General features: G+C 32.8%; 2 protein-coding genes across 2 annotated transcripts; one reads left to right on the plus strand and one right to left on the minus strand.

The window, feature by feature from the left end:
* Positions 1-6,982: 6,982 nt before the first annotated feature.
* LOC132635330 (uncharacterized) lies at positions 6,983-8,260 on the minus strand. Its single transcript, XM_060351665.1, has 3 exons — positions 7,872-8,260; positions 7,742-7,786; positions 6,983-7,413 (listed from the first exon to the last, which is right to left on the minus strand). Exons 1-3 carry the CDS (start codon positions 8,113-8,115, stop codon positions 7,280-7,282), a joined length of 423 nt encoding a protein of 140 aa, XP_060207648.1. The 5' UTR covers positions 8,116-8,260; the 3' UTR covers positions 6,983-7,279.
* A 4,156-nt stretch (positions 8,261-12,416) lies between these two features.
* LOC132638226 (uncharacterized) lies at positions 12,417-14,287 on the plus strand. Its single transcript, XM_060355181.1, has 2 exons — positions 12,417-12,632; positions 13,724-14,287. The coding sequence occupies exons 1-2, from the start codon at positions 12,587-12,589 to the stop codon at positions 14,032-14,034; spliced, it is 357 nt and encodes a 118-aa protein (XP_060211164.1). The 5' UTR covers positions 12,417-12,586; the 3' UTR covers positions 14,035-14,287.
* The last annotated feature ends 4,152 nt before the right edge of the window (positions 14,288-18,439 follow it).

An 18,439-nucleotide genomic window follows, 5' to 3' on the forward strand; every position in this document is an offset into this window, starting at 1 on the left:
AATGATCCAACAAACGTGGGAAGAAATTTATTACTGATACTGATTTACGAATTATGTAAAGTTTTGTTAATTCACGATAATTGTGCATGGTCAATTATCAATTCTGGGAGTCAGAGTAATGTAGAATGACCTAAATCGATTTTCTTTCCAGCAATTCCTCGTCAAATAGAAAAGTAGTTGAATAGTGACCATAAATTTACCTTATATTTACTTAGATATGTAGTTTGAACCCTATCGAAGATCTTCATTACCAAATGTTAAGCGTTACTTGACGTTTTAGAAAAATAAGGAGTCATTCATTACTTTTTATTTTCAAATCTTCCTTTACTGCTCCAATCTGTAGAGTATTAATCAAGTGTGCTGTTTTAAGACGGAGGTAAATGTCAGTTTAGACAAACATCTTTAATTAAAGCTATTAAATATCTTTTCCAATAAATACATTAAAACACAAATAATATGAGCAGTAAGACTTAACTTTCTTCATTCTCTATTTACGGACCCATTCATGCAAGGAAAAAAAAAAAGGAGTATCCATCAGCTGGAGATCGACAAGTCAAGTGAGACAAATCTAATCAACTTCCAAAACGACTTTCTGACTTTTCAAACGAAGGGATATATGAAAGCAATCTCACTTTACAAATTCATATTGCATGTCGTCCATTTTATGCTAACTTCAGTTTATAAGTGCCCTTGCCCAATTGTTGAAACATTCCTCATGGCTCTACTGGTGGCCTAACGAAATTCAATCAAACTTTGATGCTCAATCAAATTTTAGCATTTGTCGTAAAAAGTTAAATTGTCCTTAGCGTCTTACTTTTTAACAATCTGTTACAAATTCCAGAGTATACTTTATCAATGAAAATTAATCTTATATTAATGGAGAGGGAGAGGGAGAGAGAGAGAAAGTAATTGGGATTATGGACCAACTTTTTATGCTCTTTACTTGTCAATCTATCCCTCATTAAGTCTTCGTCAAACCCATCGCCAGCCTCTCGTGATCGGTCACTTCTTTCACTTGTATACCTCAAGTGACCTTTGTTCCATTCAGACACTTCAGGTGATCAACAGATGTTCCATTTAGACAATTTTTACACGATTTCAGAATTAGCTGAAGCGCGTATTGCCAAGCGCCTCCTACGTGGAAAAATAAACGAATTCGTATGGGACACGTGGAATTTTAAAAAAAAAAAACTTTTTATTTATTTTTCTTTAGAATTTCTATCCACCCCCCTCTTCCCGTCGTCTTCTTCACTCAGATCCCCACCATTGCAATTTTTATTCTTTTTACTTCTTCTTCTTGTTTCTCTCTCCTTCCCAACACTTCCTCCACCATCCACCACCACCTTGCCACCGCAACACCACCACCAATATCCAACCTTCTCCTCCTATCATTCTTTATCGTGGCAAGTTAAATCAATAAAAAAATTATGTATCAGCAAAAAAAAAAAAAAGTAAAGAAAGGACATGGGTTTTTCAAAACTCAAACTCCATATCAACCTCCTCTTTTCGAGAACTTAAATTTAAATTCAGCAACTATGGCTGAACAGAAGAGCATTAGTAGTAATTCAAAAAGTCATAACAAGGTTGAGTTAAAGAGTATTTTTGCAACATTTAACAAGAAGAATGATGGGTACATAAGAATCACTCAAGAAAATGTATGGCTTTTGATGATATTTTTATTATTGCTCCTTATTTCTTAATAGTTTAATAAGGTCCACCAACTTTTAATTTCATATTTTAAAGCAAGTTGGAGAAGGAGAAGTGTGGGGAAGAGGGTGCGTGCTGCCATCTTTTTAGAAATTTGGAGAAGGAGAAGTGTGGGGAAGAGGCTGTGGGGGACCCCCATAACTAATAAAGAAAAGAACCAAGAAGAAAATAGTTAAAAATTAAGAAAAATATGTTCCCAACTTCAAAATAGCATTTATCATGCACCTATTTGATGTGGAACTCACTCAAATTGTCATGTCAGCAATAAGTGTCTAAATGAAACATCGATAAGTGTCTAAATAGAACATTGATTGTCCACATGAAGTGTCTAAATGGAAGAAAAGTCACTTGAGGTGTTCAAGTGAAAGAAGTAGTCGACCACAAGGGGCCGACAATGGGTTTGGCATTAAATCTTTAATATCGTTCTCGCTCATTACTGTTTACAATTGTTAGGAAGGTAAATGGAGCGAGACATGATAATTCTTGACCCGCTAAGATTTTGACCCGTCCATCTCTGCTTAGTTTAGACACCATCCCATTTAGAAGCTGCCTTGCCCCATGTAGAGTTTGCTTTGTCCCGCCCTGTTCCATTGCCATGTCTTACCAATTGTTATCAAGTACATCATTCTTTACTTTCCATACCTTAACATTCGAAAATGGAACTTTCTCAGACCACTTCCCACAGTACCCAAATTAGTGAAAAGTAGCGAACTCAGCTTTATGAAAAAGGTTATCACCCAGAATTTATTAGTGGGGTCCCCAGTCTCCCATATCCTTTTGCTGGAGGGACCCAAAACATAAATCAAGATTATCCAAAACACTCAACAGTCACTGAATAAAAGACACCTATTAGGTTGTTTTGGTAGTGACACAATGATTTAATAACACAAATGCTTCGTCCTGTCCCTATGGCTTGTTAGAATTTTGCAACCTCAATGGGACCAACAAGGAGCGAGAGAATACTTGTGTTACCGACTATTTGGTGATATAGCTTTCTTATGCTACCTTCTGTAAGTATATTTAAAGACTTTGTGAAACAAAAATACTAGTAGTAATATTATTCTTGTTGCAATGGGTTCCAATATTCTACATGATAGAAACTAGCAACCTAGATTATGGAAACCCGAAAATTTTCCACCGACATTATAATATTTTCATGTGATTATATTCAATTACTTCTAGCGTGTCTGTTATGATAAGGGTACCCATTGGCTGTTATCACTTAACACAAAAGTATCGAATAATTTTATCTAGCAAACTTTAGTCCTCAGTGTTTCAGGCATGATTCGTTCCCTACTTTGGGAACTTATGATTTCCGACTATGCAACAGTGTAAAGCTCTTCGACGCAAAATGGTAGAATGCTTCTGGATGTCTGACTACATTTTAGACGGATGGAGCTTTCGAGAGATCGGGTTAATTTGAACTAAACACTTTTGGCGTGGGATATAAATTTATATGTAAAAAATCGTTAAAATTACAATAATAATAAATATGAACACACAACTTTAAAAATATAACGGGTTTAAGATTAAAAATCTTAAAGATTGAACCCATATAGCTAAAATTGTGGATTCACTTCTTATTTATTTTTATCATGTATTATGTAGTGTCATCCTGATGCGAAAAACATGATTTACAAGGACCGGACATTACACGTGGTTGGTTTTGAAACTTTGACCCCGCTTGCTCATGAGGAGAACTTCAAGTTTTACAAGTTTTGGCCCATGGCAACCCTTTTGACCTTAAAGTTTTTTCATGGGCAAGTGGCATTAAAAGCTTAAGATTACTAATGTTCAAGATCATTGGATGTAATTATAGTGAACCCGGATACAGATAATTTATCAAAAAGGGGAACAGAAACCTTTTGGGAATGGATAAATGGAAGATCGCCATAATCTAAAAAAAAAAAATTAGTTACGACTATAAATCATGCCCTCGACCAAACATCACATGTTGATCCTTCAATCGCCTAATATTTGATTTCCGCAAAAAAAAAAAAAAATGGGGGAAAGTTACCAAACATAGACGAATTCAAAGGACATGGTCAGAACTTTGAAAATGGAAATGGACTACCACCCGTTACGATATGGACATAGATTTTTATGTAAGAATTATTGCAGAATATTGAGGAAAAAAGGAAGTACTTATTTTCTACACTAGAAATAGGGAAAAAGACAAGCATTTATAAGGGGAAAGAGAAGTATACTGCTTTGCCTTTCCGCTAGTAGTCCAATACTTTTTTAAAGCTCGATTAACTTAGTAGGCGTTTGGCCGTGAGTTTTGAAATCATAGTTTCAAACTAGCGTTTGGACATGCCTTTGAAATCATGGTTTTTCAAATCATCCAAAAAAATATGATTTGAGGTTTGAAATCATGATTTCAACTTTTTAAAATAAAAATTTTTAACCCATAAGTTTATATTTTATAAAAAAAGACTCATAAGTTGGTAGATATTTTTAACAATTACCCCCAACAATCATTTAACAATCTTATTAACTTCCATCAAATTTTATTTATATCTACCAACCTTTTAATTTTGTAAAAAAAGACCCATAGTTTAATTTTATTTATTGAACTAAAATTTGATGTTGTATTTTTAGAAAGGTCTTCTAGTATTAATTTTGAGCCGGTTGTTATGAATTAGCACATTAATTTTATTATGAATTATGACTTGCTCATTTGGTAAGATTGTATAAGAATTGAGAATGTTTTGATAGTTTTCACAACTTGTGTGGTTTTTTTGTCTATAAGAAAAAATACTCCTTAAAATATCCAAATTACATGTCCAAACATGGTTTCAAACCATGTCCAAACGAGGCCTTAGATAGTCATCAAAAAATTCACTTTAAAAAAATAGAAATGGATTCATGATTTTAAGTTTATAAATCTAAATTGTAACACAAGATAACAATTGATTTAAGGATAAAATTATTGAGCTTTATCGAAATCGTTACTTGAGTGTAAATTCACCCGTGAGTCATGAGTAGGATTGTACATTTTCTACCAAACGAGACTCCAAAACAGAAGTGTACTAAGATGAGTACTCCCTTCGTTTTAAATAATCTGTTGTGATTTTTTTTATAAGCCCCTTAAGAAATATTAATTAGGAAGAGTTTTTAACTATTTTACTCTTTATTGATGTTTGAACAATTATAACATCACCATGTAATGGAGGTGTTTGTAATCTCCAAGAACAATAAATATTCCCTCCCTCCATTTTTACTTATTCATGTTTAACTTGACATACTTCTTAAGAAGTAATTAATAGAGGGGAGTGATAAGTTTCCTATATCATCTTTTGTATATAATAAATTGAATATATTGAGAAATACATTGGAAAATAACTATAGTTAATAATAAGGGTAATTACGAACTAAGCGATAAATATTGTTTTGGACCTTTTGGTTTTAAAATTGGACAAGTAAAAGTGAACATCTTTTTTAGTATAGTGAACACATAAAAATTGGCGGAAGGAATAATACTAAGGATGAAATGAAAAAAGAAAAAAGATAATTAATTTTGTCTTAAACTTTTAAACAGTAAAAAATTTGAGATAATTATTTTTAAAAACTGCGATAAATAATTTTGGTAGGGAAGTGGCACACAGGGAAGGTGAACTTGTGGGTGAGAAATACGGTAAAGAATAGGGAATCAAGAATTTAATGAGGGAGGGGGAGCCAATGGGGCATTAGGCATCTGAATATAATAGTCTTTCCCAGCTGGCAATTCCAAACGAAACACGACGCACTTGTAACGGTCCGAATTTTCCAGCTGTTTCCCATTAACATCAGCACTCCGCTCCAGCATTAATATCTCTTACCTTAATACTCTCATCACTGCCTCGCCTTTAGCTTTAGGCTTTAGTTCTCTTCCCTATCCATAACTACATATTTAATCTTTCTTTATTCTTTTGCTTCATTATTTTATTTTATTTTATTTTGTTTTGTTTTTAGTGGGAAAGCTAAAAACGAAGATAAAGGTAAAAAAAACGAGATTGGTTGAATTAGTATCTACAGGCCCTAAATTATCAACGGACTCTCCAAGCACGTTAAAAATTCGTCCCAAAGTCGCTCCCCCGATCGGAACACTTATAGGAGCTCCTGTGTCAATCACTTCCATTCTTTTCGTCAAACCGTCTCTAACACTCATAGCTACGGCCCTAACTCGATTATTTCCTAATAATTGGCAAGAATTATAACTTTAAAAGGAAATTACCATGAATTATTGTTGATAATTGAATTATTACTCCCTTCTTCCAAACTTATGTAACTTTTTTATTCATAAAAGTCAATTTAACCAATATTTCAAGCTAAATTGAATTAGATCGACTCGCTATTTTAAAATGTTGGTCAAATCATAAATTGAAATGAAATAGTATAATGTAAAAATAATACAAGCGTCATTATGCAAACATTGGCTACTTGAGGATATTTCTTGACTTTAAATACTGTTAGTATTATTCTCGTGTTGCTAATACAAATACCTTACTCTACTTCTACTTTGTACAAAATAACACAATAATTCTATTTAGTAATATATACCCCTACATTTTAGTATTAGCAATATAATATCAAAAAATTTACTTCTAGTATTGAAACACTGCATCAGTATAGTAATATTGCAGAATTTGTTACAGATTAATTTTTCTCAAACCAGAAAACCAAGCAATCATTGATATTCTGTATCTACTGATTTAAATTCCTAAAGATTGATCAAATCCTTTACGATTTTTGATTGACCGAGGAAAATAACAAAACACATGATAAATGGCTAATACTGGAAAAAAAAAAACTGTCGGTTTGGTATAATAACTCTACGCAAACACAAAATCTTACTAATATTTTCCTTTTAAGTTTTCAGCTCCAGCTCAGGAATTTCCATTTATGTACCCAAAACTTGGCAGTGATTTGTTTTCTGCAGACGCGTTTAATTTAATTTTTGTTCAGCAAACAGCTAATACTGGGGAAAAAAACTGTCGGTTTCACCAAAGATTTTTTGTATAGAACTCTACACAAAACACAAATTTTCAACATTTTCCTTTTAAGTTTTCAGCTCCAGCTCAGGAATTTTCCATTTACGTACCCCAAAACACGACAGTCAATATTTTGTTTTTGGTTACATCAAATAAATTAAGTAAATTATTTATAGAGTACTGGCCTGCACACGCGTTTAATTTAATTTTGTCCAGCAAACGGCTAATACTGGAAAAAAAAAACTGTCGGTTTCACCCAAGATTTTTTGTATAAAACTCAATACAAACACAAATTTTCAACATTTTCCTTTTTAGTTTTCAGTTCCAGCTCAAGAATTTCCATTTACGTACCCCAAAACTTGGCAGTGAATATTTTTGTTTTTGGTACACCATATACAGTAAAGTAAATTATTTACATAGTAGTGCACACGCGGTTAATTAAATTTTGTTCAGCAAACAGCCAAAACAACAATAAAATTCACATGCACACGCGTGGTAAATACTTTTTTTTTTTTTTACAAGTAAAAACGGTAAAAATTGGCAGGGACTGAGTTACGCACGTGGGAGAGCTCCGCTATGAATAAGGAGAATAAATCGGCTTAAAAATCGGCGAGTTTCCGGTGGAGCCGATTTTTTGGATCAATCTCTTGCAAGTTCCTAACGCTTCGGATCGCTAAAACATCGCCTTTTCCAATCTCTAACACTCGTTGTAACTCGTCAATATTTGCCGATTCTGTATAAACATTGCAAAAAACAGAACTCAGTAGAGCAAAAAAAAATACGGAGAAATACTTAATCATTGGAGTATTAGAAATACAACAATTTTTTTTCTAGTAGTAACACCGTATCAGTAAAATTAATATTGCAAAATATGTAACTGATATTAAATTTTCTCATTCTCAAACCAGACAACTAAGCAATCAAATTGATGTTAAATATGTGAAACTCATTGTAGTCCGAATTTTTGCGTGAAATTGATTAATAATCGAGTATAATGGAACTAAATCTGAAATATAAATTGAAAAAATCAATTGCGAAAACAGAATGTGAATTATATATACCTATAGGCTTGGCGAAGCCTTCATATCCATGAAACTGAGCTAAATCTGAAACAAAAATCACAAAAATCATGAAACAAGTTCCTTTTTTCCTCTAAATCACGAGGTACTATAAATTAAACGTAGTGTATACCTTTATCAGACGGATTATGAGAGGAGAGATAAAGGATAAGGAAACAGAAAAAAGTGAGAACAGGAATGAGATGAATGTACTTCTCAGCTCTAAACAATGACTTGTTTAAAGCCTTAATTGACCTGCGTACTTGTTCATCTTCTTCGAGTGACGTAGACTCCGCCGCCGTGATGACGGCGGAGTCGTGGATGCCGCCGGCGAGGTGTAACTTGGATGCCGGTGAGCCGAGTGATTGTCTATGCATGTTGAGGGCAGGGCTATGGAGATTTGAGTTTGAGAATGAGAGAGAGAGAGAGGGAGAGAGTGTTTGATGGCTTTGCCGAGCGTTATTTATCGGTAGTCTGTGGGGATTTATTAATTAATCCCATTAAATTTGAGAATACACTTGTACAAAAACTACTTAAATAGTGTAATAAATTGCATTAAACACCCGTAACTCTTTTTTTTTTTCCCTTTTTTTTTTTTTTCCTTGTTTGGTACCGCCTTGAAGACCCGATTAAATTTGGATTGCGCACCGCAGGGCCGATTTTTGGGGCGACGCTTTTCATAGATTTTTTTTCATTCTTTTTAAAAAAATTATTTATTACATAGGGGTAGGGAAAGGGGATTACAATGTGGGATTCGAACCCTCACCAATAAGGTAAAAGTTCAGGTAGCCAACCAACTGAAACGTGAGACTTCTGATTAGGATAGAGGGATCTCAATCATCCACCACAACCCATATTGGTAAGGAGTCAATTCCTCAAATAGTCACTCAACTTAAGCAAATTATCTAGTAAAGTCATTTATCTATCCTTTGTTCCTCCTATGATCATTAAAGTTTATAATTTGACTTACAAAGTAACAAGGGCTAAAAGTCACTTTACAAATAAAAGAAAAATGATCAAAGTAGTCCCTTAAGTTTGAATTTTCATCTAAAATAGTCTTATTCTTTAACTTAAAAACTAAGAACCTTTTAATGATACAAAATAGTACAATTTTAGTTCAACTCTAATTGTGGTGTTTAAAGTAACGAAACACACAAAAAAATTGTGACTAAAAAAAGAATATAAAATACTCTCCTTGGATAAAAAAAAAGAGTCCACTTAGCCATTTGCACACCCTTTAAGAAAATACTAACTCCTAGACAAAAATAGGTAATTTGACTAAACCACTCCTAATTAAATAGGTATTGAGATTTGATCATATAACACTTAATAGGGGCAAATATGAAAAAACAAGGTTAATTCTTTCTTGATTCGCTAAGTGGACTCTTTTTTTATCAAAGAAAAAAGGCTAAGTGAACTTTTTTTTTTTATCCGGGGGGAGTAGCATATATGTACTCTATTTGCTTGGAAACTTAGGAGTTCAACAATACAATAATGTTTTTATTCATTTTATGAGTAATCTTTATTTTGATAAAATAGTTTAAATTAGTTGTTAGTTTCTTCTAAGGTAGAAATTATTGCCAGGACATTCATAATTAATAAGGAAGACGATGAATTCCTTCAAACCAAAAAACTAGGTCCTAATAGAAAAAAAAATCATATGTAAAGATTAATCATAAAGGGTTTTCGTAAAGAAAAAAAACATAGATGCATATAGAAGGACATCATCATAATAATATAAATCATTCGACATCACATAAAATAAGGAGATTGTATATCATCATTGTGTACTAAACTTTTTTAAAGTTTTCAAATATTATTTTTGTCAATCTTGTAATATCATTTGGGTGAAAATGATTTTTCCCCTACAACCCTGCTAAAAAAATTAAATAGCTCTCGCAACTTCGAATAATAGTTGTTCCTCCCTTTATCTCATTTAAAATTTTTAGTACCTATTTTACCCTCTGCATTAACACTCTTCATTTCTTTTTACTTTTAAACATTATGATTTGTTTCTTTTATTTTTTAATCTATATTATGAACTTCCCTATATCACGAACACAATCTAATTTACGAAGTAAGAAAGTGAAAAATAGTTGGAGGACTATTATTGTTCGGTGTTAAAAAATAAGGGATGTTTTAACTCAAAGTCCAAACTTAACAAACTACTTGGACCTTTTTTTTTGTTTTTAAAGTGATTTTTAACCCTTGTTACTTTATAAGGCAAATGCATAAATTTCAATGACCATATGAGAAATAAAGAAAAAATAAATGACTTTAGTAGATAATTTTTTTTAAGTTGAGTGACCATATAAAGAATTGACTCTATTGGTAACACCCCTAACTCTAACGACTACCGTGGAATGATACCTTCTTATTGCAAAGACACTTTAGTCCCCTATATTTATGACAAATCCTACGCATTAATTTGTCCACTAGTAGTATTTTTCATAATAAATAAAGGAAAACATTTTTATCTTGCATTTTTTGGGTTTTATTTACACATCTTTTATTGAAAAGGACATTAAATATATTTCCAAAATTACTTAGGGTGTCCCCTTGCTTGATTGGTTTCATATTTTGTCCTCAGTTTTTGCATGTTGCAAAAACAGGTATATTTGAATTCAGGGGCAATGCAAATAACATATTTATCCTTGCAATAGAAGCTGACATATTGCAAGCCTTAGGAACAAGTTATGGTCTCAATCAGCAAAGAACTTGCGACTAATCCAACATGGCAGCTCGGTTGAATATAACATGAAGTCATATATACTTGTTAGTTATGACTTGCAAGTCATAAACATTTTTTATTTATAGTTTTGAATCATGACGACCTGGTACGATTTATGAGTAAGCTAACAAGACAAATATATTCAATATAGCGTGAAGTTATATGGTCTATTATGACTTGCATGCACAATAACGTAATGTATTTTTTTCCTCTTCTATGTTAGTAGCTTTGAAATCATAAAAAAGAGGCACCATAGATGAAATGAATGAATAAAGGAGATATATCATGAATGAAACTAGAAGAAACAATGCTTTAATTTATTTGTAGCTTTGAAATCACAAAAGAGAATGGTAGCGTGGATGAAATAAAAAAAAATTAATAAGTTCCTACTAGGATCCATGAGTGGAATGTAGGCTTGTGCACGAATCGGTTCGGTTCGATTTTGGCCATCATCGAGTTGAAATTTCGAATTTCGACTTTCTAAAATTCTCAACCAAACTCGATCCATTCTAGGTTCAATTCGATTCGTTTTTTATTATTTCGGTTCGCTTGCACGAATCAATTTGTTCAGTTTGTTCAAAGTTTAAACAAACAATTATTTTCATTTCAGTTTTAGAGTAAACATAACAAAAAATAATGAGATCCTAAATTTGCAAGCTTATAACTAAGACATTAACCAAGAAAAAATCATAAACTTGCAAGCATAATAGCATATAAATAGCAAAACAAGAGCTTGACAACTTGTGCAAGCATACAAATCTGTCAACACCACATTACATATACCAAATTAATAATCCAGCATCTTGCAAGCAGACAAACATAATAGCTTAGTTTGCATCCTCAAAAAAACCAAAAAAAAACTCTAATTTGTACAGGCTAAGATCAAAGAACAAACAAAGCCATCGGTGGAGGCAATGGCCAAAAGGCAAAGATGGCTTGTGAGAAGAACGCCGAAAAGATGAAAGACCAAAAGGGAATTCAGCTTGAGGCCAACAAGATCGAAGGCCATGAATATCCAGTGCAAGGTGTGCATGCAGACATTCATTTGCACCACTTCTAAAGTTAAATAAATATTACTTCACTATAGTATTAAGCGTATATATAGTTAGACTATTAAAGTATTAGTCATATTAGTCATTAGTGGCATATAAATTCGGTTTGTTCGGATCGGGTCGGTTGATAATTGAAGTCAACCGTATCCGAACCGTTAAACCGTAACATTTTAAAATTGCATTTGTAAATCAAAATCGAATTTTATTATCCAAATTGAATTATCCGAACTGTTTCGAATCGGTTCGAAAATTCGAGTTCAACCGATTTGTGCACAGGCCTAGTGGAATGTCGACATCAGTATGCTTTGGGCGAATCTAAATTTTTTAGAACATAGTGCATCACTAAAGAAAGGAGAAAAAAAAGAATTAAGTTAGGAATTAATCTTCGTTGCTCTAGGTAAATAATACAACATTCAACCAAGTACACCAACTAGCCCTTTTAATTTAGTAGCAAGGGGGGCAATAGAAAAATTTTGATCAATTTTAGGACATACGCACATAAAATACCTAATTTTATGGAGAGACTATGGGTTCACGTCCATCATATTTTAGTCAATAAATCCGGCTATGTCGGATATGATTTGTTAGTGATTCGACAATATAACTAGGTTGCATATAATAAAATGAGGTCTTACCGCTAGGACTGGGCAAAAAATACCGAAAACCGAATTGCCGAACCGAACCGTCTATTTCGATATTTCGGTATTCGGTAATTCGGTATTCGGTTCGGTATTCGGTACTAAAATATAAATTTTAAAATTTCGGTTTCGGTATTCGGTATTTACACTTATACCGTTCGGTACTTCGGGAAATACCGAATACCGAAATTAATACCAATACATACTATACAGTGTACACCCTAAACCTGAAGGAGTAAAGGGCTAGAGGCCCATTGTAAAATCATATCAAGTCCAGCCCAAATCCGTAAAAATCCCAATACTTCACATTTACCTTCAGTTCACTGTAATCCTAAGACCCTAACACTTCACCATCATCATCAGTTCACTTCACCTTCATCCCTAATACTTGACCCATCAATTCTACTTCACGCCTAAGTAACTATAAATGGAATTGACAACTTGGGTATTCTTGGTACAAGAATCTTGGGAATGTATGCTTTGTGTAACAAGTTTATTGATGCCAAGGAATTATTTTTTCAGCTTAAATTGTGTTATGCTTCCCTTTGGAATTGATTGATTAGAGGGTATACAATAATGGGTCGTTTTGATCTTGCAATTTTGTTGTTCTTTAAAATGTTGGTTTTTTGTACTTGCCCTGATAAATACACTTTTCCTTATGTTGCTAAAGCTTGTGCTGGTTTAAATTCAGTTAATTTAGGTAAATGGTTACATGGGATGGTACAAAGTTTAGGTTTTGAGGATGATGTGTTTGTGGGCAGTGGTTTTATTAAGTTTTATGCTGAGAATGGTTGTTTGGATGACGCTCGTCTTTTGTTCGATAAAATGACTCAGAGAGATAGTGTTTTATGGAATGTGATGCTTAATGGCTATGCTAAAGATGAAGAGTCAGTGAATGATATGGTTAGGTTATTTAGGGAAATGAGGAAAAGTGAAACTAAGCCTAATTCAGTAACATATGCTTGTGTTCTTTCTGTTTGTGCCTCTATATCGATGGTTAAATTTGGTTGTGAGGTTCATGGGCTTGTTGTGAGATGTGGGTTGGAAATGGATTCTCCAGTAGCCAATACATTAATTGCGATGTACGCGAAATTCTGTTATTTGTTTGATGCACGCAAGATATTTAATTTGGTGCCACAAGCAGATCATGTGACTGATATGTGCTCATGTAGTTAATGCTTTTTTTAATTCCAAAAAAAGTTGAAAAAAATTGCAATTCAGTTGAAAAAAAAAAAAGAAGAATCCAATTTTGATGCATCTTTGGATGTCTTCTCAGGAGCAGTGGTAATAGATTTAACAACCTTTGCTAGAGCTTTCATCCCTTAGACTGTTTCTTTTTTCTTTTTACTGCTTGAATGGGTGTTTACCTCTGTTGCATATCCTTAAATTGGTTTCTTCCATGGTGACTGTTCACGTTGGCATCAATCAAATGTGCTAAATAGCTTAATTTTTTCCTTCCAGCCCTTTGTAATGAATATTGCAGACGGTCTCCCTTATATAGATTGATTTATTAGGCCTTCTGCAAAGTAAATATTCAATGTTTTTACTTCTCTGTGTGTATCAGATCAAAGCAAGGACTTCACCCAAAATTCTGTAGATCACGAATCTAAAAAAGGATTAAGCTTCAGTGCAGTTGTGCGGCGAGCTGCATCAGTTGCGTCAGAGGCAGCAAAGCATGCATACGCTGCTGCTTCTGCTACCCGAGATGAAGGAATGATCCCCTTAAAGTGCTGCTTGATGTCTATATCATTACCTTGGGAACATATTGCTCATGATCTTTTGTTCAAGGTGAGAGCTATTTCAATTAGTACATTATTGTTCCTTCCTTCAGATCAACCTGTTTGGTTATTTTTTTCACTGGAGCTCCTTTCATGAGTAGTTCTGATGGCCTGTTGTTACTAATTACATTGACCCCTTGCATAGTATACTTGCATTCTAATAGACTAATACAGTGGACTTCGACTTCAATATGGTATTACCGAATACCGTACCGAACCGAAGTTTAATTTACCGATTACCGAACCGAAGTTTGAAAGTTCGGTATTTGGTATATACCTTGAATTACCGAATACCGAATTACCGAACCCGAACTTTGAAAATACCGAACCGAATACCCAACGCCCAGCCCTACTTACCGCTCTATCGTGATTTGCATATCACAATCCACCGATTTTCGTTTCTCTTGTCGTCATCTTTGTGATTCAACTTCATGGTATTTTAGTTCGATATTTTTCTATTAAATTCTAACAGGGCTTTATGCATAAATGTCAAAACTGAGAACAATATTATAATAGCAACCCAGAAATACAGAGGGTGTTTGACTAAGCTTATAAGCTAGTTAACTAGCTTATAAGCAATTTTTAGCTTATCTACGCGTTTGGTAAATATTAAAAGTGCTTATAAGTCAAAATAAGTCATAAGCCATAAATTAGTCACCCCCAACTTATAATATTTAGCTTATAAGCATTGTTAGTTTGACCAATGATTTTACTATTCTATCCCTAATTATTTTATGTAATTCCTAAAATACCTTTTTTTAAAACAAAATCCGAACCTTCCCCATGATTTTACTCCTTCACGAGTTCTTCAAATCTATGACTTATGTAACCTCTTCAACATCAACAACTTTATTTTACAAATTCTTCTTGGTATTATTTGGGTGTGAAAGTTCTCTTTTACTTTGTAATTTGCATATTACATAAAACTACGTTACGATGTATTTTCTAACTTTTTAATTTTTTTGGATCTCCAACTTGCTACCAATTCCCTTCTACCAACTGGACGTCAATGACTGCTGATTTGTTGGTTTTATAAAGCATGGAACTCAATCCTATTCCTCTACATTCTAGGGCATGTTGTTGTTGTTGAATAATATTCTCTAATCAATTTTGAACTAAACCTAAATTGAGACATAAATCATTTTGTATTTGAATCAAACAATTTTTTTTAATGAATTATTCGAATAGGACAACTGTCAATCTGCCTATTGAAATATTGTAATAATCATGTCCTATTAGTTTAAACAGCTTCAGGGGCATTTAAGTCATGTTAACACAAAAAATTGCTTATCAGTACTTTTTTGCCAAACGCTTCAATTGCTTATTATTAGTTTCATCACTTTTATCCAAACACGTAATTGCTTATTTGTTAAATCAATTTCAGCACTACAAAATGCTTATCAACACTCAATGTTTACCAGCTATTTTAAATCAGCTAAGCCAAACGGGCTCATAGTTTGTGCAAATCTTGCAACATATTTTCAAATGTTTTGGCTCAAGAGGTAATACAACCCAATTACCTCATTAGATCGAGGGGCTGACTTAGGTTGAGCTTAAAAAGTCCCAATTTTAAATGGATTACAAAATATCTCACGTTTGGTTCAAAGTGTGGATCCTAATTCGAAAATTATTATATCTTTGCAATATAGCTTGATTCGACTTTGTTAGAGATCTTTTCTCATACGTGAGACTTTTATTTCTTTAATAGATTATCGATCATCTTTCATTTATATATTAAATAATTAATGTAGTACTAATTCAAGTTAATAATAATAATAATAATAATAATAATAATAATAGAATAAGAGAAGTAAAAGTCACATGGTGATATAGAGAGGAGCTAAAAATTAGAATGGGCTTGGATATTTACACCATCAGGTAATATTCTATTAAGTTCTGTCTACAGTGAGTATACATAATATTTACACCATCAGGTAATATTAACCTGCTATAGCAGGTTACCTACTTTTTCCTTATGCTTGTCCTAAAATTTAGAGATACTGTTTTTATGTTCCCATCTCTTTCTCTCTCTCATCCCTTCAAAGTTGTCTTCCTCAGTCTCTCACGAACTTTTTCTTCCAACGTAGGCTCTGAGCATGGATATTATTCAAAGCTTAAGGTTTAAGTTCTTAGATCTGAAATTGTTTTAAAGTTTAATTTGGTACAAGGTTTCAGATTCCTCTGGCAATTGTTTTAAGGTTTATGTCCTTAGATCAGATACATAGGTTCTTTGATGGAGTTTTTGAACTCCTCTAAATGAGAAAAAATAATCTGAAATTCCTATATAAAAAAACACACCCACGATGATGGAACTATACGAACATATTGACTATTAACGTAAAATGGAACAAAGTTACACATGTGGACATACATTCTGTTAATGCAAAAGAAATTTCCCAATTTCCAGGATGTTTGAGGCATTGAAGAATTAGTTTTCCATGTTTCACAATGTTTGAAGTGTTGAAAAATTAGCTCATCAATTTTTTCATGATCAAGAAAATAACCCATGAAAACGTTAGGATTTAGTGAGTAATTAGGACTCCTTTAATGATTTCAATCCTAAATTGTAGTTATATTAAAAAGGTAATTCTCTTATTACTTAAATAAATTACTTTAATTACTCTTAGAACATGGGCGGAGCTAGCCTTTCGGGCGTGGGTTCGGTCGAACCCAGTAACTTTTGTCCGAACCATATATTTATATTAAATTTTTTGTCAAATATGTATAAATTATTAACTTAGAACCTAATAATTTTAAAGAATTAGAACCCCGAAGCCATAGACTTCGGATCTTAGCTCCGCCTCTATCTTAAAATTACCTGATGATGTAAAATATTTCGTACATTAATAATGCACAAAACTTAAACACTTTAACCGTTATGTGTACGCCAATTCCAAGCTTTTCCTCCTTTTCCCCCATTTTAAGTCATGATTATAATGATGACATTTTATGCTTTAAAAAGGAGAGGAGGAAAAAAGTCGTTTACATCATCCTTCCTTTAAAAGATTCGGTCCAACTCCACTCAACTAACAGATTAGGCTGGTCTAGATGGCTCTCTAATGAATGTTATTGTTTCACTAATAAAACATATATCCGCAACTTCAACCAAACACATTTTAGGTATGATTTGTTCTATACTCTAAAAAGGAAAAAGTTTAATATCTTCATTTTTAAATTATCAACAGTGTTAGGTCCCTATACTCTTTTCATAGATTACATAAAAGATCCTAGAAACTAAGAAAATGATCATTTTTTTTTATATATTTCATTTTTGGAAACTGAATAGCTAGAAATGTGAAGTTAAATGAAAGCATATATATTGGACGTCGAATCTCAGTCAGAATTCTGTTTATGGATAAAATAACGGTACTCGTAATTTTTTATTTTTTTTGAGTCTTTCTCTATCCATAAGGGGGGTTGTTTATTTCTCCTTACTATGATGATTTAATAGGCCTATCTGTAAAATTACTAACATTTTTTTCTTTTAGAAAGTCACGTACAGTATTAGCATAAGTTAATAGCAAGAAGTAATTCACATGATCCTCATCATAAGAAGCAAATTCGATGTTATTAAAACTACAAGGAGGTGATATGCAAGTAATTCTATAATCTAAAATCTTTTATAAATAACAAGCAAATGCGTATTATAGGAAGTACACAAAGACCTATTATGAAAAGCACTGGTATTTTTCCTTTAACGAATTTGTGGCATACTTTACAAGCTTATAAGTGGGCGAAATAAGAAGAATTACTTTCCAAAAAGTTTCGAATTCTTTTTTAAAAAAAATTCCCCATTCAGTGTGCGGTATTTGCTCTTGGATTAGACTAACTCGGAGGCACGCTGAAATGTCTAAATTTGGTAGGTAAAATGTTCTTATCAAAAGAATTTCATACTTAATGTTCGAATCCAAAATCTCTGATTAATAATGAAATAGACATTATTATTCCACTACATTTTTTGGTGATCGGGTTCGTTTTCAATCATTTTATTCATAAAAATTGCTCTTATAGTGTCAAGTAATTGACTGGGCTTTAACGAAAAGGATATTTTTCTTGCTTAACCTGGAAGCTAAAGATTTTTAAAACTTGAAATGGGGGACTACTCCTCCATCATAAGGATGGATCCTTGAAAATTAAAAAAAAAAAAAAAAAAAAGAAAGAAATGGGGGACTGAACTTTGCTTTCTTCACTCTTTTTGAATAAAGATGGCTGAGGTCGTCACTTTTTGTTTGGGTTTATGAATTAGTCACTAATATTTGCCTTATCTGCTTATGTTATTCACTCACCTGAGTTAGTTTTCTGATATTTTGGTTTTCAATTTGACGTTCGTATAGCCCCAAACCTCAATATAATGATGAAGTCAGCAACAATTGAACAAAGAGAAATCATAACAATAATTTCATTTTTTTTTTTTTACTATTGTACTACTGTCAATCATTGCTTTTTATCTCATTCACCAGCAGGTTAAGACCTTTTAGATTTGGAACAACGAATTTCATGAA

Source organism: Lycium barbarum, chromosome 4 (assembly GCF_019175385.1).
Source record: "Lycium barbarum isolate Lr01 chromosome 4, ASM1917538v2, whole genome shotgun sequence".
Lineage (NCBI taxonomy): Eukaryota > Viridiplantae > Streptophyta > Magnoliopsida > Solanales > Solanaceae > Lycium > Lycium barbarum.